This window comes from Paramormyrops kingsleyae, chromosome 4 (genome assembly GCF_048594095.1).
Source record: "Paramormyrops kingsleyae isolate MSU_618 chromosome 4, PKINGS_0.4, whole genome shotgun sequence".
In the NCBI taxonomy this organism is placed as follows: Eukaryota; Metazoa; Chordata; class Actinopteri; order Osteoglossiformes; family Mormyridae; genus Paramormyrops; species Paramormyrops kingsleyae.
Window position 1 is genome coordinate 2,990,114 of NC_132800.1, and position 17,100 is coordinate 3,007,213.

A 17,100-nucleotide genomic window follows, 5' to 3' on the forward strand; every position below is an offset into this window, starting at 1 on the left:
AAATTTTTTTGCGAGAACTCAATTATACAGCTTGAGATTCTTTAATTGCCCCCTCCTGGCAATCAGCTATACACCCCCCTACCCCAATCAGATACCCCCCCCCCATTTGACTTTACTCAAAAATACAGACCTGGGAAATAAATTATTCTCAACCTTTGTGTTTTTGTTCCTGAATGTAATTTTTGGTACACAGGATTGTTGAGGATTGAGGGACTTTGAACAGTACTTCCATGATTCATGAGAGAGGGAAGGGCAGAAAGCTATGTGTATATACTGTATATATATATAAATAGAGAGGGAGAGAGAGAGAGAGAGAGAGAGAGAGAGAGACATGCATGCACTGCTGACACCGGGGGCTGTATGAAAGTGTCATGCTGAGATCCAAAAGCTGTGTTTCATGCCCAGTAAACATCAGAGACTCAAATCTCACTTTCCAAGACTGGGGGGGGGGGACACAGCCCAGCTCAGTACAGTCAGTGGCCCTCCCGAAAGTAAAGAACCAGCAACAGCAAACCACAAAGCAATTAAACTGCTTATTGCTAACGAATAACTGCAACTCAGACGTTTTTTTTTCCTCCAAAAAGACCAGACAATTTTGGTCATACATACCACCAGTTCTGAACTGCTAAGACACATGAGTTTTTCGGTTTCCTCATTACCCAGAATACGGTGACCTCTACAGCCGAAGTTTAGATATCAGCAAGTTTGAAGTACTGTGAAGAAGAACACATCACCTGTCAAAGGATGTCAGGAAATGTGAGGTTATAACCTGGTACTATGCCTTGGGGTTAGCGTATAACACATATGGTGGATTTCATCTCAGCTCAAAGAACCGGTAGAGCAAACACCACACCTGCGTCTCGGGGGCTGGGGAGAGGCGTATTTAGACTGGATCTATCCTAGGCAAGCATCACTCAAGATCCAGTGTAGATCCAGGCTAGATCTAGGAATCATTTATTCCACACGCAGCATCTGACAAGGAACAAAGGACGTCTTAATTTGAAGTGGTGGAGGAAAAACAGGGAAAAGACAATCAGGAAATGACACGTTTTTAAATGGAATAATCATGCTCATTAAATACAGCGAGTCACCACACCTGTTACTAGTCTTTAGGACATACAGGAAACACAAACCAACCACTTCAATAGCCCATGGTTTGAATTTCACACTACTTATAACTATGAATAAATCCAGATTAATTATATCAGCAGAGTATAGCCTGATATCTTAGTGTTCCATGTGATAAAAGCACGAATATGCACATTAGTTTTAAAGGTAGTGAAATACAGAATCCTCCAGTAAGTCATTTGGTCCCACGATTTGAATTTTAAAATGTATTCAATTAAGATGTCAATTGTGTCAAATAAATTCAGAGCTCAGCCAGACGGAGATGGACGGAGGTGGGTTTGGGGAATCCAGCTTATTTCCACAGACGGCAGCCCGAAATGCCAAAGGGTGAATAATTCACCATGTGCACGTGAAGCCAGGTTTGTGCAGGACATCAGAGCCCCGCCTGCTTTACAGGTTAAGGGGGAGGGAGGGGATTTGTGCCATCGCCACGCACACGAGACACGCGTGTCTTTGAAACACTGCTCTATAACCGCATGGTTACAGTATGGCGTGTACTTTTGTTTTTTACCATTTCTTATTTCAACCAAATCAGAACGTCAGACTAGAATAATTAAAGGTTAAGGGTCTAACTTAGGGGCCCAAAAGTGACATCACTCTGCTGACCCTGGGATGTGAACCAGCGAAAATGTGATCATATGCGAGACACCACCCCCCTTTTCATAGGGAGGAAGAGAATCTGTAAGCAAAGACACTCTAATAGTATCTAGGGGAAAACTTTAGCCAAAACAATCTCTGCAAAACTGAAAGCTGCGTAAAACACTTTGGACTGGCTACTCATGCGAGAATTAAACCAGGAAGCGTCCACTCACATGAATCAAGGTGGTGCGTTTTAAGATCAGAGAGGCGGATCTGGAGCGCAATGTTCCCAATGACGGACAGAAGGGGGTGGAGCCATGGGAGACGCAGAACAGATTGGCACGTCTTCCTTAATCTGGTCACGTCTTTCGAGAAAAGGCGCATATTAAGCCGGTGCTGGGCGCCAGCAGGAACTGACAGACGAGGAGGCCACACAGTTGGGGAGGCGAGGGTGGGGGTGAGCAGAGGAACAAATTGCTGCTCTTCCTTTCATTTAATCAGTTGGCGATGGAAGCTCCACTCGCTCCACACTCTGAGTTTTATATCAACCCATTTTGGTGGAGGGGGAGTGGGGGTTGTTGGAATGGATGGGGGTAGGCGGGTGTGCGGGGGGGTTGAATGTCACAGCGTGGTGCCCGTCCGAACTGTCCATTTGACCTCTGACCTCTGACATGCTTCTTCCTCATTAGTCCATCCTGCGTTTATATCGTCACAAGCCAAACAAGACCAGCACTCACCCAGGAGCAGGAAGGCAGTGTCTGTAATGTAACATTACAGAGCTACAAAACAGGGATTCCTGAACCAGCGGGGAATTAGCCGTAAATAACACCTAATCTCAGGGTGTTATTCACAGGAGGTGGGTATCTGATAATAAGTCTCCGAAGCCTGTGCGTTAAATATCCGTAAAGAATTAACATGATTTCCTGCTCTGTACACAGGTATCCGTTGGCTTAGGCCCTATCGAGTCACAGCTCATCACATTTACATCCGAGGTCCACAGTAAATAATATGCACTGAGTGAGAGACACCTGAAAGCGGACATAGCAGGTCGTTAGCGCGTGCATCGCTTAGCAAAGTGGATAGATATAACAGCTGGATGTAAATCAGATACAGTACCTGCTAAATATTTTGTTACATAGAAGCTCACTGTACTGTACAATAAAATATTTCGCTGCAGCTTCAAGCACCGTTTTCTTTCTCAGCTCCTGTCATTGGCTACGCGTGTATCTTTCCATTTCATAGTGCAATTCGTGCCATATTTTTCTCTTTTTAATTTTAAGTATTGTGATTTTATATTTATATTATTATTTGGTATAGAGTGCTGTGTTATTCTTACAGTGCTCTACTTAAAGTCCTGTCTCTCCCCTATAACAGACGCCCAAACTGACTTGCATCCACAGGTTCCTGGTCTCAAATGCAGAGGCAAATCAACTGATATCTGTATTTATAGACAGGCACCTCTCCAAGTACGCAATGCCAACTCTTGTAAATCCGGACTTGCTATACGGTGTCCTGAACGATATGGGCAGGCCAATCAGACTTATGCAGAATCTGAGCATGGCTGCCTAAATCTACAAGCAGCACGGCCCTCATCTTGGGTGACTAAAGAATCCTTTAGGTGTCGCTTGATAAGGTGCCTCAAACACTCTGCATACAGCACCGCCCATCTTGCCACTTGAGGTATATAATATCAAAGGAATGACTGGTGCTCAGCTACGCTTCTAAGAAACTCCCACCATGCTCCAGCTGCCCACGGTAACCTTCCTCTGCTCCAACCCAAACTTGGCTGCCGCCACTTTCAATTTGCGGGCCTCTGTCCTTCAGCCCCTGCTGACGGTGCAGGATTCTCAGTACTCACTCTTTCTGCTCTATTCAAAGTTTTTTTTTTATACCTGGAACAGTTGCCTTTTCCAGACACTGAACAGATCTGACGGCTCAGACTGAACACTGTACGATAAAACTTTGAAACTGGTTACAGGGCACGCCAAACTCACTCTGATCAGTGTTAGCCTTCTCTTAGGGGGGATATCTGATCCAATGTCCAGCCTTACAACGATTCAATTACATTTGATCTCCTTTTAAATTCCCCAATCGTAGCGCTCCCTCGGGATTCTAAATTTTTACCAACAATCTACTATCACATATTCAGCATATCCCTTCATGTCCTGCAGTATGTTGACAACACATTAATATAGACATTTAACTATTACAATATCACAGCAACACCTTTACAAAGTCGTCCGTCCTGTATTTCAGTCCCAGCGGAAATAAGGCCCAATAGAGGATGGTTCCACACTGACAGAAATTCAGTGACTACTGCTGGTGAATATTTAATAATGGAAGTAAATCGTGAAACTGAGCATGTTATGTGCACAGTGAAATGTTTCTTACCACTGGGGACAGAAGGTCAGCTGTAAAAGTATTTGCGAGGCTGCTAAAATCCACCTGTTTAAACTGCAGTGTACCTTCTAAGCTGATAAATAATTTATCAAGTGCCGCTGTACTTTTTTTTGGTACAAGACATTGACGTGCATGAGGATGTTCGCTTGAATAAGAATACTGCACCTTCCTTCACAGAATCCTGAGAGTTGATGTATGGAATATTCCAGAATAACCCCCTGAGGAGCAGTCGAACTGGCAACGTCCGGCTCTGCTTTCTAGTGGAAAAGCTTATTTAGAAAGTGGATCTGTTCCTCAAATTGGGTTAGTTTGGCCGGGAGAGGCTGCTCTCACAAGGATTAATCTTGCTGGAGGGCCTAATGCCTTGCGATCAGTCTCTCCTCTCTTCAGTGAGTGCAATGGAGTAGGAGGACCTATCAGCACCCCAGAGTCGGGTCGGATCAGTTGCATTGCTGGAGTCACCGCTTGCTTTATCCATATTCTCAAGCCAGCTGGTGCCTAATTAATCCATGCCCATGCCTGTGAGCCCCCCACGGGCTAAACGAGCTATAACCATAAGGCCTGGTGACGATCGGAGTGATTCAAAGCCAAAGTCAGGGAAAAAAATGGAATAAAAATCCTGAAGAAGATGTTAAAGGTGATTCTGACCCTGTGCGCAGAAGTATGTGGGGAAACATATCTGTTGATTTCTTTCAAAGTTTATTATTATTTTATTATTTATCTGTTTAATTTTAAAATGGGCAGTTAGATACCTAAGCCTAAGAAGAAGAAGAAGAGGAAGTCATAGAAACAAAATTAAATAGTCAGAGAAAGCGCACAGTCATCTGTGATACACTTTATTTCTTATGAGGCCCTGGAAGGCCATCAAACTCTCCAGGCACAAAAACACCATAAGAGGCCAAAATGTGACGTGAGCCCCAGCACGCTTCAAACCGGCAGCATTCTGCGTCACCAGCCGATGATTCACTCTTGAATAGATTGAATCCTATTCTACCTCCCCCGGCCCGATGCCCCCTAATGGCAAGATGAGCCATTGTATAAACAAAAAACTCGAGATGATGACTACCTTGCCTAAGTGACATCAGGATCTACTTGCTTTGTTTGCTGAGAGTTCAGAAGTTGGGCATGTGCTCAGGGAATGTGCACGTGAAGCCGTGCAAATCACAGAAAGCTACGTTGTATCTTTGCACCAGTACTCACATCACTGCTCTCATTGGGTCCACATCAGATTTGCAGAACCATCTTACATTACATAACACAAATGAGGCAATAAGGCCTTTAGCTGGTTGATGCCGAATATAAATTAACCGTATTTTACATTGCATGGAAAAATACAGGCAGTTCTTCACTGAAATAAGTAATCCTATAAACCCTTAGTATGTCATATTTTACACAAGTTGGATTGCCCTCCCCCCCCGAAAAAAAATAAAAAATAGTTGGCAAAAGGGTTCAGGGCACCTTATAGCCCCCCTATTCAAATCTGGACCTTGATTCCAAATCCAGGCCTTGTTTTCAGTTCTCCCAGGAAGTTAGCTTAATAATAACTGATTCTGATTGGCCAGAGGCTTCACACCTGGTTCGTAGGCTGGAAAATCAGCAGTTCTCAGTCCTTGAGGACCATGATTTGAACAGCCCTGCCTTATAGCAAACAAAAAAACAAAAACATAAGCCAGAAATATACTAGTAATATGTCCTAAACACCATGCACATATTAAATAAATAAAAGTGTAAAGTGTTCATTTACTTACAGACATACAGTCACCCTTTTGTTTTAGTGCTTCTGTAAACTTTATGAATTTCATGTATTTTTAAGGTAAATGCGGATTTCCTAAATTCGGTTTTACATAAAATGAGAGCTGGCAGTTCCTAGCAGGAAGCGCTGATGTGACTATTAACATATACACGTGTGTAAAATATTGCAGGATCCTCACACCCCAAGGCCAGAATAAAACATAAGGGGGGGAGTCAAAATGTCTTTGAGACTCAGCCAACATGGTTCAGCTGTGTAGTGCCTAACAGGGGCTGTAAATCGTTTGCCGCTCTTGTCAAAAGGCACTCTAGTCCTCACCATGGTTACAGGGGACAGAACTTTCCGGCAGCATCCCTGCAGCGTGTCACATCTCCCATTACAGGGGGATGGAACTTTCCAGTAGCATCCTTGCAGTGTGTCACATCTCTCGTTACAGGGGACGGAACTTTTCGGCAGCATCCCTGCAGCGTGTCACATCTCCCATTACAGGCGGTGGAGCTTTCCAGTAGCATCCTTGCAGTGTGTCACATGTCTCGTTACAGGGGACGGAACTTTTCGGCAGCATCCCTGCAGCGTGTCACATCTCCCATTACAGGCGGTGGAGCTTTCCAGTAGCATCCTTGCAGTGTGTCACATGTCTCGTTACAGGGGACGGAACTTTCCGGTACCATCCCTGAAGCGTGTCACATCTCCCATTACAGGGGGTGGAACTTTCCAGCAGCATCCTTGCAGTGTGTCACATCTCTCGTTATAGGGGACGGAACTTTCCGGCAGCATCCCTGCAGTGTGTCACATCTCCCGTTACAGGGGACAGAACTTTCCGGCAGCATCCCTGCAGTGTGTCACATCTCCCGTTACAGGGGACAGAACTTTCCGGCAGCATCCCTGCAGTGTGTCACATCTCCCGTTATCTGGAGCCATTTGCATGGAAATGACTTGGAAATTCAGCCAAATCAAGGCTATTACTACCGATTACTAAAACTAGGAAGCTCAGGAACGCCATTACTGTCAGCGGAAAAAAACATTAAAATCTTAATGTACATAAACAGCGATGGGGGGCAGCTGAGGGGGGGTGCGGTGCTAAGTTTCCTTTCGTCCTTTTAATAATCAATTAATTTCAACGAAAACAAACATAATCAGGCACTCATTTTGGAGATGGAGTGTTTGAGTCTGCGGTTCTGGATCTTCTCAAAATAATGTCAACGGTATATGCTAACTGCTAATTAGTTATCTGCATCTCTTGTTGAGGGCAATGAGAAAGAAGAGATTAAAGGAATCACTCCTCCTGTATTTTTACACGCCCTTTGCATGCTTTTATTCCACTGAATCCGAATTGCGTGCATCACTAATAAAATTCCCCATGTACGAAATGCACGTACATTACTTAAATCTTCACAGGATGATTGGGGAATTATATTATGGGATTTCTGAGCCCACTAATGTGATTAAGGCATTTCTTTTTGTAAAAATAATATAAATCCGTTCTTCCTTTGGCAAACTGGATTACATCCCATTAGACACTCTCGTTTCCAGTAGAAGGCTTGGCGTAGACACCACTCTGATCGTCTGACCATTGACCTCCCCCTGTTCGATTTCCTGATTAGAGAGAAGGCCGAACCATTTGACCACAAACCGCAGGGGTGTCTGGTAGCCACTGTGTAACCAGCCAACAGATGCTCAGTCTCTTCTCAGCCTACACAACGACTTTCAATCACATAACATTTACTGATGCTCTGCCTTTCAGTGGCTAAACCGTAATAGAACTTAACTGATTCAATTAATCAATCAATGAATCAATATCATCCCCAGGATTGTCACTGTTTTTTACAGTCAAAACGCTGATCTCTGAACAGCTCTGAAACTGCAGTTCTTGGCTCCATGACCACCAGAGTAATACTGAAAACATTCTGGCCCATTTCCCAGGATTTACGGGATGCTGACAAGGCAGCTACAGGAAGGAATATATAGATTAGACTCTGAAAAGCTGCACTATAGCTAAATATGCATGCAACCTACTATCAGAGAACAGCAGCTAGCCTGCATGTACGATTAGTCCTGACCTCTCCAGATTCCCATGATCCTTTTGGTTTAGTGAATCCATCATAATACTGGCTACATGTCACAGTGAGTAGCGGTGGCAGCTGCGAGGTTGTTCAGCAGATCCAGCGAAGAAAAAAAGAAAGAATACAACGATGGACTTTTTTTCCCCCCTACAAAATTCTGCCGCATGTCAGAGCGGCAAATATCAGATTCCATCCAATAATTAAGGCTGTTTCCCAGCATGCACCTTAACACTCTGCAGGTAGTTTTCGAGATCACTTCACTGCTAGGGTGGATTAATGAGCAAACTGAGTATGAATATAATGTCAAATGGGCTACCTCCTTCCTCCATAAAAGCATACGGAGAATGACATTAAGCAAAGCATAAGTAAATTCCAGCCGACAATAAAATGGCCTAATCGTACACTCATATGTGCAGCGATCATTTGCAAAGACCTGGGGAATATGGCTCCATATTTATGATTAATGACTTATTAAATTTAACTAAGTTCAAAAGTAATCGTTCAATCGACGGCTGTTTAGTTCGGCTAACACATCCAGTCTGCAGCAAACCAGGAAGACCTTGGCCTAGGATAGCATAATGAAAAGACGTGGGTCGTGTGACACGTGAGTGGTTACGGTACACGGATTTGAGCACGTCAGCGCAGTGTGCAGCACAATGAAAACGATCGATCTGTAAGTGGATATCAACCCAGGTACGATTAGGAAAGAATGAAACAGAGGTGACTCAGGCTTGGACTTATTTTCTGCAGCAAATACGGTTTATCGATCGAAAAAGGAACTTAATAAACGAGTTTCTCCGCTAAGCGCACTAACTTTTACAATGAGAAACAGAAGGAAGTGTAACTTTATGCATGGAGAGAATCTTAACTAGTCAGAGCAACACTGAATTTTCAAAACTCACAGTGGGAGGGATTACTATGTGCCACTGCCTGCTGTCACCCAATAGAAACCAGTAATCCATTAGGGTTAGACCAATCAGGACCACGGAATACATGAGAAGCACCGCCCACTACGGTTCTCAATCTAAGTGGTCCCCCTTCACACATCATAATAAATATTCTTTTCTTTGGGTTTATAAGGGTACGTTTTCCCTCTCTCAGAACCAACGTGCGTCTCAGAAATATCCAGATGCTCTCCGACTGGATCTCAGGGAACTAAAGCATCTCACGTGGCCTGTGAGGGACTGGAAAACGCCTCTGGTATTTAGGCCACCATGGGAACCAGCAGACATTAGCAAATTTACCGTTGCACTGCTGCACGGGAGACGGCCTCTGGAGGAAAGATCAGCATCATCTTCATCGCCGAAGGTGCTGACTGGGTCCATTGTGTTTATTCTGAGCACTTTAAATATTACTGACCCGCTAGGATGCTAAAAAGCTAATGCTGCATGATACAGGATGAAGAAAATATTTACAGGCTAATCAATCTATCTATCTGTTACAAAGGAGGAGCACAGAGCCCCACTTGACAATTGGAGCTTAGGACACAATATGAAGGAGAAAAGCAGCCACCATTTGAAACTGCATTTCAAATGTCTTCTTTCGTTCTTTCAAGTTCCTGTGTAGCAGACGGTCATTCCCTGACCCTCTCCACCACCACCTGTAAATCTGTCCTGGCCCAAACAGCTCTCTGCATCAATCCGCACCCAACCCTAATGACACGCACTTCGAATATTAAGAGCGGCTCGAGGCTGTATTAAATCTGCCCTTTCTGGCACTTTCTGCATGTCTCTTTAAAAACGGTGAAAGCCTTCTGCCCCTGTATCACCAGGCGCAGAGGACACACAACTATAAAAATGCAACTCATAAATAATCTTCTCCGCTGGAATGTAATTGGTCCAGCACAGACAGCCCTGAGCGAAAAAATAAAATAAATAAAGACTTTATGCATAATTATGGCATTTACATTCTGGTCTCGCCGATGCATCAGTTACTTAAATATGGAGGTTGCTGGAGCTTGAACCTCTGCTTGTTGACGTGGAGAAAAAGTAGCTGTCTAAGGGTTCATTATAACCACTGCCCAAAAAGGTTGCTTTAAATCAAAATAATAGAAATAAAAAACAAAGTATGGTTAACCTCAGTATATTAATGCACGGATCAACACGTTTTCCGCAGCCAGATTCAGGAAACAGATTAAATTTCCCTCACTCCTGAGGATGCTATTTTAGCACACGGCAGACAGACACAACCATGACTGCGCAGGTATGTGGATCGGCTAGTAGGAACCTCGGTGGCGCCAGTTGGAATCGCCTCCAGGACTAAAATTATTCTAAGAAGTTGCCGGTACATCCTTCAGCATCTCTGCAGCATGCTTCTGGCACGCTTTTGTGGTGATTTGTAATCTTCTTTTGTAGATTTTACAGTCCTATCCCCAAATCCCTCAACTCGACTACATCCTTCTTTATGTAGACCTGTGAGATCCGCTGATGTCTTTTCTGTTATTTGTTTACCCTCACCCCCCCCCCCCCCCCCTCATCCCTTTGGTGGAATTTAGCTTCCGAGTCGATAAATGACACCCCTGTGGGACTTTACTGCCAGATGATGAGGCGTAGATTCGCACCCCCCCTGGAGTGTGGGGACTTGTCCGGAAAGCCTTGGAACATTCTGCAGACATTAAACTATCTGCCGCCCCCCTTTCCTCGGTCAGGATAGACATCTTGCGATGGAAAAGGCCTATAAACAGAACAACTTTCTCGTGAACAAACATCCAGGATTTAAGACCTTCCGGAGGTCCAAGCGTCCTGAAAACACTTCTAACAGAAGGAAACAGTCAATGCTCATTGTAAGCTTGGAAAAAAATTACACAACTTATTAAATGGAGCATACAGTCCCCATTGAAACCCATTTGGTGCCTTAGTTTAGCCCCCCCAAAGGCAGATGGCGCTGTAGGGCTGACTGGTAGAAGGGCTGATCCACCCCTGAGTAGTGCTAGTGTTTTTCACCATTAAAACCATGTGTTTGCACATGGCCCCCCAGGGTCCTCCCCGCTGGCCAAAAACCATGACTACACTGTGGGGGTGGTTGGGCAAAATGACATTTTGAGTGGGATCCCATAAAACAATAACGCCACTACTGGGTGTAACATTTCAAATCCTGCAATTCAAGGCCTGGCCCCTCCTCTGTGGGTTAGACTCGTGGTAGGTGGTAATTGGGCTAGGAGGTGCGCGTGTGTGTTTACCCTGCAGGGGGCAGCGAGCAGGTCATTGTTATGCAAAGAAAGGGGGTGGAATCATAGCAGGAGAGGCAGCAGCTGGTGCAATTGCAGCCTGCCGGTCTCCTCTGTGAAGCCCCCCTCATCATGCGTGCCATGCACATAGCCGGCAGTTACCTGGACGCCTAAGGCACAGGAGCCTCATCTTTCTAAGCTCAAGGCCCCCAGCTGCACCTCAGAGGGTCCCTGAGGATTATGGGAAGGGAAAGATGGGCAATTGCCCAGAAGGACAACTTCTGAGGGGGCACCATACGCCCCCCCCCCCCCCCAACCTGACTGCTCGTGTGTGCAGGGGGGGGGGGTGTATGGTGTATGGTGCTGACGGTGAGGCCGTTGGCTCAGATTTCACCCAAGGCACCAAGCATCCTAGACCCCTCACGGACCACACAAACCATTGCTCTCATCCTACATCAGATTAAGCCCAGACTGACCGCTTGTCTTCTCTACTACATCCCACCCCCTCACAGAGCCCTCTAGGTGTTTAAGCATGCTGCTCTCATGCCAATAAACACGCTTTACACCCTGAAGTGGTTTGCCGCCTCAATCGATTTTCCGGCACCCACCAGAAATCCAAATTATCAGGTCCGGAATTTACATATGTTCCAGTACAGAATTTAAAGAGATACATGCAATACTCATCGCCGAGGTGCTATCCTTCTATTCTGGCCAAAACCTCTTTCTAACTTCACAGCATTGCTTTGCCAAGTAGAGCACGCTGAATTTACACAGCTTTACATTTTCCCTCGAAGATTCATCTAAACTCCAGATTGCAGACACAGAATAACGGAAAATATGAAGCAGAACCCGTCTGACAGACTCTCTCTCTCCCACACACAGTAAAGTCTTCCCCTGACAGTGCCATTAAAATTTAATCAAATTTAATCTGAGAGAGCTCTCTAACAAAGATGCAGTCTGCATATTCTTGTGGTCCCGGAGCTCAGGCGTGGCTTTTCGGAGCAATGACTAAAAATATTCAACAACAGGAGGGAAAATTAAGTCATTTGCTGCTTGTCCTGAACGTGCATGAAAATGTCACCCAGGACTGGAATAAATCATTTAGTCAATAGCGTCACTATATTAATAAGAATAGTAATAACAATATGCGCTTTCACATCAAGGAACTATTCAGTTCCCACCCAACCCTCCAAATTAATGTGGAATAGTAATTTAATTTTATAGTCCGATAATTGCGCTAAGCAGCTGGTAAAATACAGCACTGACCACTGCAAGGACCCCCAGGGCCGCTAACGCTGCTATTAGCCAGCGATGCGTGGAATGCTGCTGCTTTTCCCTATTTTCAAAGAAATGTATGTCTACTATGTGAAAGAGGGATCCCACAGGCATCCACACGAGAGCAGGCCTGATTTATGCAGGTAAAATCAGGAGCGTGTACAAGGGCGGGGTCACAGAGGCGCTGGACCTGATTGGTCCCTGGAGTACCCGCCTTCCCTGTAAATCACCCACTCATTGGCTAAAGATACGGAAGGCCCCTCTTTATGATCTATGACAGCTCTTATGTCCCCCCGCCCCACCCCACCACCTTTAAAATCCTGGATTGACCCCCTGGGTAAAATTTAAACTGAAAATATGACTGAAACACAGGAAAGCAGCGCCAACACAACGCAAAAACACCAGCAAGCCATCCCACCACGCGAGGCTGACAGCATCGCCCAGCTAGACTCAAACGTCTCGCCCCCCCCGTACCACACACAGGGGCACTCACCCGTTTTGGGGTCCACAGAGAAGTAGGGCTGTCCCTGCAGGATGCTGTACACCACCCGGGCGCTGTTCCCGTAGGTGGGGTCGTCCGCGTCTGTCGCCGTCACCTGGAACACGGAAGTCCCTGGAACATGGGAGGAAATAGACGCATTAGGCCAGGGGTGCCAAACTCCAGTCCTGGGGGGGGGGGGGGGTATGAGCTCTGTGGTAATTAGCACAAGGAGTTGAATCAGGTGTGTTAAGTGAGGGTGAACCAAAAACTGTGTGGGGCTCCGGCCCCCCAGGACTGGAGTTTGACACCCATGTATTAGGCGTAGGAAGGCTGACTGTGTAACTGATGTGCATCTGATGTGTAACTGTGTATCTGTTTGTGAGCTCGCTACATGAATCCTGAGGATATGTCTGTGTCATACACATGCACACATGTGCCTCTGCACGCATGTACGTGTGTGGTCTCTATTGATCTTAAGGTGATTTAGAGGAAGAGATTAAGTTAAACATGGGGGGTGGGCGGGGCAAATGAATGAAAGAAATGATGACATGCTGGTCCTGGGATCAACTCCCTGCTTTGCACACAAGACCTTGAAGAGGCCAGGGGCCTGACTCAGAGATGGAGGCTGGCTCCTTACTGAGAGATTGAAGACAGACCTCAGCAGAGCAAGGAGTGACGCTGTATTTCCTCCAGCTGCTTCACAAACACCACAGACAGTATTTATCTGCTGCTTCGCTGTTAGTTACCGCTTGTACTTCATAGGAAAAGGGGTTTAGCAATGACCCATGATGCTGTAATCCTGGCTTTTATGTAATCAAACAACACCAGGGCAGGTTACACCAACACCATGACACAAAGAGAAAGGTCTAGGCCCATTTTTGGAGTATTGCACAAATAATTTTCATAAATAATATATCAATTGTTGTGTACATTGGGTCTGGGTCAAACTGGAGTCCCACAACATGCAAATGTCTGTATTATCATATAGCACTCTGGGGGCGGGGCTGTCACTGACTCCAGGATAATACAACCAGGTGAACATCAGCTTTCATACTCCTCATTTGTGTTCAGGAGGGAACCCTTTGTGATGTCACAGAAACCATCCAGCAGTTGGATGGATGGATGGATGAGTAGATAATGTTAAAGCCCTCAGATATCTGGTCCAGGCATGCTCAGGCTAATTCACATCTCTTGGGTTACGTTTCAGTCTCCCAGTGACCCCTGGATTAATGAGGATGGATGGATGGATGGATAGATGATTTCAAAGCCATGTATCAGGGACACAGCTACAGTGGTGGAATATAACAAAGTATTTGTACTTCCTTACTGTACTTAAGTACATTTTTACGTATCTGTACTTTACTTAAGTAAAAATAATAATGCATACTTTTTATTTTACTCCATTACATTTTGCGGCAATTATCTGTACTTTCTACTCCACTACATTTCTACAATTTATGCCGTTAGTTGTTACATTTTATGAACACAATTTCCTCAAAATCTTGCATGAAAAAATAGTTAGCCTATTGCGTTCTGGCGTTGTTTGCCATTTCCTACCAATCAGGTGGCTTTATTAGCTCCAATGATGGCAAAGCGCGCCTCAGTTAGCAGCACGAGCTGGTTGACTGGCTTGATTTCAAGAAGACGAGACATTCAACATGGACCCAGAGCCAGTACACATATACTGTATAGTTGCTTGTAATTATTACGAGCAATGACATCGGTAGAGGCGTAAGTCAGTATATCTACTATTCTTTTACAAAATGGCACACCCCAGACGTTGAGACAAACCATTGTGTGAGTACTTTTACTTAAAAAAATACTTTAAAGTAAATTTAAAAGTAAGTACTTAGTACTTTCACTTAAGTAAGATTGTTGATGTAGCACTTCTACTTTTATTTGAGTACTTATTTTGCAGGATATTTGTACTTTTACTTAAGTACTAAGCTTCAGTACTTCCTCCACCACTGCACAGCTATGATCCTACGGCCGACCCCCATGGGGCTGCGGAATCCCCATTCCCAGTCTCTCCCGTTGGCTTATGGCCAGTACCTCTTCTCAGTTAATACAATCCCGGGAGCTGAAATTGGCTGGCTCAGATGGGATTATCCAGGGAGCTGGGCCGTATTTATTTCCGCAATATGCGTGTGAAAACAAACCGCTGGTGGCAGGAGGACCGGGACCATCGGGATAGAGCTGATTCGCCTTGTGAAACAATTAACACCTCAGTGTCTGGCTTTGGACCAGACGGGCACTATGCTTTATACAGTATATGCAGGCAGAGGAAGGGAGTGGGGGGGGGGGGGTCACGCTGAATGGTGTAGTGGGCTTCTGGAAACAAAGGTATAAACTGATCTACTCACAGGGGCCGTAATTCATTCAGAGGAGCCGACCTTGTCTTTAACCAGTCACATGTTTGGAATCGGTGAGTGACAGCGGAGGGGGCACTCCGGGGACCAATCAGCTTTCAGCTAGGGTTAGTGTCCCCGGCCCTGTACATGCCCCTACATACATGACTCAATTCATGACTTGCTGGGTTAATCTAAGATTGCCCTAGGATGATTTAGCTGGGAATACTGCAAGGAGTCTCAGTTCAGATAACTCCATTACATGGGAAATACCTTGGCCAACCATTGAGGCGAGTGCCTGATTGGATCCCTACCATAGCTGTAAATTGAGGCTGACCAATCGTATTACACTGAGGGAAACAAAGAAGACAAGGAGTAATGGATTGCATGTAAGTAGAAACAATGAGGTAATCTGTTTAGTCCTTTCAGACGTGGGTAACATTATCTCGGCGAAGCGACGAATGAAACTGTCTGATAAAACCGCTTCCAAAAATATACCTCTAACAATACGTCTTGTAGAAATGCTCCCCCAGTGCGAAATAGAATGTGCAATCCAGTCAGAGAGAGAGAGTGAGAGAGAATTGTTCACATCAACATCCAGCTCCCTGCTCTGTGTTGCCATTAGGAGCGCAGAATACCATCATTCCCAGTTTCATACCGTTATTTACTATTGCCTTTATCTTCTGTTTATTGTTCATATGCATTTCTTATAAAGCAAATACACGTCGAAAAGAACTAAGCAAGAACCGTTTAAATATTATCAACATCAATATAATAATGAATCACAATTCCATACATCCATTTTCCCATAATGCAGTGCAGGCAACAGTGAGCTTGGATAAAATAGCATGACACAGACAGTATAAATTTGCGTCCAGACTATTTCTATCACAGGGTCAGAGCTGGATCCAGCCATAGGCAAACTAGGCAGCTACCTAGCTGTAGCTTTAGGCAAAACATAGGAAATGATCATTTGTTTTCTTGGTAGGAGGGCATTCCAAGTAAAGCTTTGCCAAGAGCCCCTGAAAAGGCAGATCCGGCCCCGCACACGCCTAAGGTGCTAATAGCTAACCGCGTCGCTATTACGGCCATGTTATTTCCTGGCTGTCTGCCTTTGCTTTGGCCTTCTGCCGAGACTGTCGCTACTCAGACTCCGGGGGAGGGAAACAGCGACTCTCCAGCTCTATTCACGGGCAAGAACCTTGCTCTCGCTCCCCACGTCCTTTTGGAAGCGCTCGTGCAGGCATGTGGCGCCTGGAAATACCCCATGTGACTCCCCACCTACTCAGCCGCTAACGGCGACAGCAGGCGTTAGGTGTTCAAGTCCCCCAGCCGACGCTTCTTCCCGTACATAACAGCTGTATAAATAACACACAGTGTGAACAGGATTCTGAGGCATCCCATAATACTAACCGATGAAAATAACAGCAGCTCTGGCGGCTCTGGAATGGTCGCTGGCAAAGTGAAAATTTACTAATTAACTGTGGCTAAGCCAGGGCACAGTACACGTCTGTTTGAAATCCTGTCTGTCATCGCCATAGTGACACCCTTGTGCAGGCTGTTAACAGGACCAGAGAAGGAATAAATGTATAACAAGACCTCATTGGGTGACTTTTACAGAACCTTAGAGAAGGGATCAAATCACCATGGACCTCAAGACACCAGGACGGAAAAGCCATGATCATTTGGTGGAGATCTACAGCGTCCGAATGCAGAGACGGCCCCGGTGGGGGCAGGAAGGGTGGTGGGGTGTGAGGAAGGTTTCATTTCACAGGGTAAATTGACTTTTTTTTTTCCGGTGTGACCCTCGTGGGTGAAAATGGCCTGAGAGTTGCCACCTCATTATTTGTTAACAAATACTTAAACTTCACGGCTGGGGTAGAACATAGGAGCTGGGGTGCAGAGCAGGG

At 45.3% G+C, this 17,100-nt stretch overlaps 1 protein-coding gene across 1 annotated transcript in view; it reads right to left on the reverse strand.

Moving 5' to 3' along the window:
* LOC111838742 (cadherin-18-like) overlaps positions 1–17,100 on the reverse strand; it is a 154,718-nt gene that overhangs the window by 31,226 nt on the left and 106,392 nt on the right. The window contains exon 4 of the mRNA XM_072710476.1: positions 12,855–12,974. Within this exon, the coding sequence (XP_072566577.1) occupies positions 12,855–12,974 (120 nt within the window). The remainder of the gene's footprint in view (positions 1–12,854; positions 12,975–17,100) is intronic.